Source organism: Dromiciops gliroides, chromosome 5 (genome assembly GCF_019393635.1).
Source record: "Dromiciops gliroides isolate mDroGli1 chromosome 5, mDroGli1.pri, whole genome shotgun sequence".
Taxonomy (NCBI): domain Eukaryota; kingdom Metazoa; phylum Chordata; class Mammalia; order Microbiotheria; family Microbiotheriidae; genus Dromiciops; species Dromiciops gliroides.
Genome location: NC_057865.1, coordinates 135,168,637 through 135,176,136, shown reverse-complemented (window position 1 = coordinate 135,176,136; position 7,500 = coordinate 135,168,637). Strand labels below are relative to the sequence as shown.

General features: G+C 33.0%; 1 protein-coding gene across 3 annotated transcripts in view; it reads left to right on the top strand.

The window, feature by feature from the left end:
• FOXP2 (forkhead box P2) overlaps positions 1–7,500 on the top strand; it is a 693,998-nt gene that overhangs the window by 398,460 nt on the left and 288,038 nt on the right. For all 3 annotated transcript variants that reach the window (XM_043967104.1, XM_043967102.1, XM_043967103.1), the window contains one exon: positions 4,908–5,085. In XM_043967104.1, the coding sequence (XP_043823039.1) occupies positions 4,918–5,085 (168 nt within the window). In that variant the 5' untranslated portion in view covers positions 4,908–4,917. The remainder of the gene's footprint in view (positions 1–4,907; positions 5,086–7,500) is intronic.

Sequence of the window (7,500 nt, the reverse complement as noted above, 5' to 3'; positions counted from 1 at the left end):
TATATTTAAGTTAAACCAAAAAAAACCCCTAAAAATATTCATGTGCTTATTCAGTTTTTGTTCTTGTATGTTCAGCTATGTCCTTCATATTTGGCATTTGATTTATTAGGCAATCATAAGTATTAAAGACTTTTACCATACACTGCTAGATTCAAATGCATTGTGCTTGGTGTCAATGATGAATTAATTCCAGTAGAGCACAAAAGTTCCCATTATTTAAAAACCTTTTTTCTGAACTTTTACATCACAGTTAAGTTTGGAACATAAGAATTCTAGAACAATTATTATGGAGCTAGAGCTACATGACTTCTGTGTTAAATTTGTGAATTACCTTCATTAATGTCTTATTCTTGCAGAAACCTGGATAGCCACCTTTATAAATAGTGTTAAATTTGAAAAAGAAAACATTTAAGAACACACCGACCACTAATCATTGTAAAATTGAAGTGCCTCAAAAAATTGTATCTGAGAACTTTTTTATATAGATGCACATATTTTCTTTGAAAATCCAAATAGTTGAAAATTTCCTAGGGTCCTTTCCCTTTTTTATAGTAAAATAGGGAAAGAAAAATACCATGTAGAATAATGCTAAAAAACCATCTGTGGCATCCTTATCATTTTTTATGTATAATTACTGAAATCCAACTTCCTTAATAAAGAGTGATCATATTCATGGGGGAAGGGGAACTAATTTATGTGGATGATGTTTTTTTAAGAAGTTGGTGCTGAAAAAACTATGTAGTTTATCTTGGCAAAAAATACAAAGGCACTAAGTAACATCTTTATAGTTCTGTATATTTCCCAACAGAGACATCAGAAGTGTGTGTGGGGGGGGGGGTGTCCATCTGTCTGTCTGAGACAGACAGATGGATGGGGGACAGGCAAGGTGATCTAAGTAAGTAGTAGGGAACAGAGCACGTTCCCTGGTGAATGTTGAGATAACTGTTACCTATACTTGTTCATGTATTGTGCTAAACTTTTGCACAATGTAATGAATATAGGATGGGAGGATACAGGAAGGTTCCTGTTATCATTGAGGCAGATATTTCCCATAGTATGGTTTTATGCCAACGGAACCCATAACTCTGGGGAAAAAATAAAACCAACAAGTCTAGCATTCAGTACTACCCTATCATAAAGTAAGGAGGTCTAATTGAGCTATGTCTTTATATCCTGCTATTTGTACAAATAAAAGACCACATCTTGATGCAAAATAAACACAAAAGCACTGTTGTGACTATAACAGGGAGTCATATACTAATTTATATAATAAGTGGTTGTGCACGCTTTATTCAAGATTATGGCTGCAAGAAATGGCATGAATTGCTGGGTGTGTTTAATGCTGGATTATAGCAATTTGAAACATGTCAAACACATGGCTAATGCCTCATGCTTCACTCATTCTTGCGTAAACCTGCATAGCCACCATCCATTATACCCTTGGTAACAACACAATTCTGCAAGTAAATATTGTTACACTAAGTAACCTTTCAATTCAAGTTGTTTAGGAAGAGAAAATGCAATCTTGTGCAGTCAGTTCCAGTGTCAGTTTAATGTTTCAAAAGGGAAGTGGTGTAGAGAATAAGTATCTGTACAGTGACTTGCTAAAAAAAAAAAAAAAAGAAGAAGAAGAAGAAGAAGAAGAAGAAGAAGAAGAAGAAGAAGAAGAAGAAAGAAAGAAAGAAAGAAAGAAATAAAGAAAGAAAGAAAGAAAGAAAGAAAGAAAGAAAGAAAGAAAAAACTTACTACAAGGAAGAAAAGTAAAACTGTATCATTCAAGTTCAGGCACTGAAGAGTCATTTTCTGTTATCTGATCTCTTGTCTATGATGGTAGAATTGAGGTTTTACCGTAGCAATGTAATCGAACAATAAAATGATAATCCCTAAACTCTCCTTTTCCTTTATTAAGCAGGAAGTTATTTTCCCCATCTTTGTTCAGTTCCTATTTCAGCATCTGAAGCTAGAACAGCCTAGTTCACTCTTCAGTGAAGACTTTTTGGATCACTGTAAATGCATCCACTTTGAAAGTGCATATATAGTTTAATTTAGGATGAATTCAAAATATACTCTCAGATATGAACCCTCATCTAACATTTTGTTTATTGCGCCTGAATAGTCACTCCTGATGGAGACAATGCCTAACTCTAACCAAGAAGAACTTAGTAAACACTTGAAATGTCTACTTTACTACAATATAAATGCCTTCTTCAAGTGACCATACTCCCGAATTTTCTCATTCAAGTGAATTACCCAGTATAATAGTATAATTTCATAATTGCTCTTATCTGTGCACATGAATATTAGGTCAAATCCCGCTATTTTCCCTAGTAAAAGTATCATTTCTAGCCCTCTTTTCATAAACCTGATTGTGTTAGCTAATAGATATTTTAATTTATAATGTTCCCCTTGAACTGCATTCTAAGATTTTAGAAAGACACAAATTCTACACTGAACAGGAGAACCCTTTTGTTAATGTGAATTGGAATGTATATAAGTATTCTCTAATAATTGTAACAAAAGGTTCAGGCACATAAATATCTGGTTAATTTTCATACTCTCTAGGTTATGATACAGGATACATGTAAAAATCCAGATTTATTTAACACAGCCAACTGGTCATGACATCTATTCATAAAAGGTCAGTTTTAAAGTATTAAACTTGCCTACTCTATTTGATAATGTAGTACTTTAAGTTTTTTCTTTTCCTGAATTGTAAACTCCACTAGAAAGAGAAAAATACATAAGTATATTTCTATGCCACTATGCATTCCAGATGTTTTACTGAACTCAAATTTTATACAAACAAAACAGCTTCTACAGTTGGGGAAGACCCACATCAGAATTTTCATATAACTAGTAAGGGCAATCAGGCCCTTTTCTCTGAATATTTTAAACATTGTGCATGTAAAATTTATGCCTAATTTGAATACTTATTAGCTGCCTAATCTCAGAAAAGAGTATTAGCTTTGTTTTCTTCTTGTAAAATTCATCACTCTGTGTATCACATTTTTCATTTGTATTATTTTTCTTAGTTAATGTTCAATAGGATGTTTAACAAGGACTGTTTGCTCATAAACACATCTGGTTCAGAAGTTGTTTACTGTAGTTATAGCAGCTGCCCTTCTGTATGTTAACTATCTTCATGTTTGTTTTATTTCATGTCCTATTTATTCTTGATCCAAACACTCTTAAAGAGTATATGCAATGTATGTTGTACCTTTCTTCACCTAACCTAGTAGCAGAAGCATTTTAATACAATGGAATTTTTGGTAGGTCTTCTCTAATATTACTTCTTTAGTCTAGGGGAAATAATCTTGCATTTCTCAGGTTCCATCAAAATCCCTATTAAAACTCATAAGTTTAAGTACATGTTTGGCTTAGCATTCAAAATGCTGTAGAGTACAGGTATGTGTGTGTATACGTAAATATATGTGTGCACACTTGAATGTATTGTGGAGGAGATGTTAGGGAGGGTGGTCGCATGACATATGAAGGAACGTTAAACTTGCGCTTTATAGTAAATTCATTGTTTTAATAAAAATGGGAAGAATATTTATTCTATGGCCAAGTTGAAAATAAGAGAACAGCCTAATAAAGATGTAATGATTTTTATTTCCTTATCTAAACTTAAGTACACTGTTTATCTATTTAGTTATTATTAAAGTGCCTGCCCAGCAAGGTTGTTTTCCAGAATTCTTGTATACAGAGAACTGAAGTTTTTGTTGTTTGTTGTTGTTGTTGCTGTTGTTGCTGCTGCAGTTTAGACCATTAGAGCATAATACTTGATTTAGGTATCATTGAGAGCCAAAATTGACCTTTTCAGATTGCAGATGCAAAATGTACCTTGAAATTCTGGTTTGTAAGGGCACATTGCTCCTTTATTTACTGCAAGGATTTCAACTGATCTTGGCAGGACATCTCATTGCTATCCTGAAAGTACAGTATATTTATGCAGTGAAAATGATAAAACATTTATTACTGTAGAGAAGGTAATATGCATAATTTATGCTGTTTTTAGCACAATCATTAGTGATATTCTTGATAGATTTTATTTCCAGCTTTCATATCTAATACATGCCTGGAAAATTAATTTTATATCTTTCATTTATTTGCCTATGTTAAAATTGAGTTTTAAGTCATCTTCAAGTGAACAGTTTGATTGCTGCTCATGCATAAGCTTAATTACTTCCCAGGAAGGACAGTATTAAATGTTTTAAATGTCAGAAAAATAAATGAATATGAGCTGTTTGATTAAAAAAATAGGCAATATCTGACGTGTTTGCAGCAGGAGCTTTTTCTTAAAATGCCTCCAAGGCAAAATTTTATTTAGTCACAAAAAAGGAGAAGCCCATTATACTATTTATCATTGGTTGATACCATATGATTTGTAACACCCTTACAAAATTTTAATTTTGTATGATTAGCTGTGCATCATTAAACAACAGCCTTGCATAAGATATGCTGTAAAATTCTGACAGAATCAAGATAGTGAATATTTTAAATAAGGCTGTATAGTCATCCATGGTTGTCAAAGGTAGATAATAGGAAATATAGAGCAGACTGTGCACTCGTGCCTTCATTTAAACTGGTTTTATAGGTAGACTTTAAAATGTATTCGTTCATAAATGCTATTGACCATGCTGCATGCATGGTATGTTATTTTGGCTGTTAAATGTAACCACACAAAGATTGCTTATAGAAACCATAATTTCAGTGATTAGTATCTGGATGAAAGCTGAATTTGTATTACATTTCTTGGTAAATGACTATGCAGTGCTTTCCTCTCCCCCCCCCCAATGCCCCCTCCTCTAAAGATGCTGTCTCTGTAATTGGCAGAGAGGGACATCTTGATAATAGAAGTGTGAAGGTGTAACGTGTGTTAATTGATACTTCTTAATCACTTTTAGGTATTAAGTCATGATGCAGGAATCTGCGACAGAGACAATAAGCAACAGTTCAATGAATCAAAATGGAATGAGCACTCTAAGCAGCCAATTAGATGCTGGCAGCAGAGATGGAAGATCAAGTGGTGACACCAGCACAGAAGTAAGCACAGTAGAACTGCTGCATCTGCAACAACAGCAGGTAAGTTTTGTTTTGCTCACTGTTTCCTTAAAAACAAACCAGGCTGTTTCTTCGATTGGGAAGATTGTATTCCTAGGAGATTTAGCATGTTATATACATGTATATGTATATAATATGTTAATGTATTAATATTAATTATTATTAGCTTTCTATATATTAATCTACAAAATGCAGAGGGGTTGACTTGGTCTCATTTTTGAGCATATTGGAACTGGAAGCAAAGGTGTTATTTTTTTATCCCTTACGTCATCCTAGCAGCCTAAGAGTGCCCTTAATGTATCATCTTATTAATTAAGTGCACAGGACAATTTAGAAAAGATTCTGTAAAGGTTGGTAATAAATGTTTTTAGGGCTTCTGGTTTACTGGCTAGTGCTTCTGGGCTGTCGAATGTGATCCTTCGTTTTCCACCAGAGGGCCTCATTACTTGATACTTTCTCATACAATGAATTGTTCCCAAGTCTGAGCTGAGGTGAAAAGGACCACAAGGACTTCTCCCCACACAGATGTTCCTCTTCAATAGTTATAAATACTGGTTATTGTTTACTTACTATCGACTAACTAATGTTGTGAACACATAGATCATCTATGTACTTGTCCCTGAAAATTCTTCTCTGCATGACAATAGAAATGTCAGAGTATGTTGTGTTTATTATTTTTGGTTATCTTTAAATGTTTCTATTTGTTTGCCTCTGGTGCCCCATAAAATGTAGTTATTCTTTTAAAAGTATTTTTTTCATTAAATAGTTTCCAAAAGAAAGTAGGTTTATTTTAAACTGCTTGACTATTTTTTTTTCAGATTTCATTTGTAACCTTAAATTTTGTTTTTAATATAAAAATAGTAATTCCATCCTTCCCTTTCTCAGGAGTGCAGAAACAATGACAGAGGACAGATAACTTAAAAGCATATTCTTTGGTAGGCCAGAAAGTGTATACTATTTTGTATACATAGACATATCTGTTAAACAATACTTATTTTCTGAGCCAGGAAGTAACTTTATCTAAGATTTCTTATAGAACAGATATTTTTTGGAAAAGTCATCTTGTTGGGCCTCAGTGACACTAGGTCATGTTGGACTCCCTAAAGAAAATAAAAGGGGAAGAGGAAAGGAATAAGCATTTATATAGTGCCTACTATGTGTCAGACACTGTGCTAAGTGCTTAAAAATATCTCATGTGACAGAAAAAAGGATACTGAACAATAAATTAATGTCAATTTTTATCAGAAATTGATTGGAAAATGATTGAAATAGGGCGGAAAACACTATTTTCTGAGAAGTTAAAAAGTCTGAAATCTGAGAAGTTGTTAATGTCTTACATCTGGGCACTGTTTTGCAGAATATTCTATTTTAACAGCTGTGTATAACACTTTGCATAAGCTTTCAGTTGCCTTAAAATTATGTAACGTGTTATATTCCGCAATTATTAGGATGAAAAATTTGATTTCTTTTAGATACCTTTTCACATCATATGCTTTACATGCCTACTAAATTTCTAGGATTAGCTCATTTTATAGACTACTGTAAATAAATCTAGTGATTTCGTATAGTTCATTTTCCTCCTACTTAAAATTGTTGGCAGTTCAAAACACATCAACACAGTACTGTAGTATGCTCTTTATTGGTTCCTGTAAGTAATAGCCTGAAGTCTGTATAGCCAGTGTTTTTTCCATATTGTCAGAGATTCGACTAGACATTATCTGCAAAGACAGTGAAAATAACAATTGAAGAAAAAAATATTCATCTGAGTCCTATGAAATAGCAGATGGGTACTGAAGAGAAGCTAAGGAATGATTCCTTTTTCTTAAAGCCATGATTAGATGTTAACTAAGCAGACAAACAGAGCAAAATCATAGGCAAATGAAATAGGGCTCTGGAGACATTTTAGTGGGGTCTATAAGGTTTAGATACAGCCTGAGTTTATCATTTGCTTTGCCCTATACAACCTCTGTGAAACAAATGAGTAAGCATAAAAAGTCATGCCCTTTAGCTGACACAAAAAGTTTAGGGGTATATTTCACATTTGTAAGGTGCCTGCTGAATGTGAATTAATCCTTTCAAGATCTGGGGATATCACTAACTGTGATTTAACTTTTACTAGTTGTTTTTAGTAAGTTGTAGGATCAGTGTGCTAAACTCCCAATAACTTACATATTTCTTTTTGTTACTCTTTCTTTTAAGTACTATTGAAATACAAATTAATGCTTTTAATTTTTGCTATTCTGTGAGTTTCTTTTCTGTGGCCCTTTTTTTAAAAAGATAAGTATTGTAGTTTTGTCTTTTATGTGTAATTAGCTCAAACTGTTTGTCAGTGCTTTTTAATAAACATCTTTCCTTAGAACTGAAAATAGTAATGAAAATAGATTCAAGTGGATTAATGGAGTGAAAATTTGAGATAATATCCCAAATTTCTCTTGC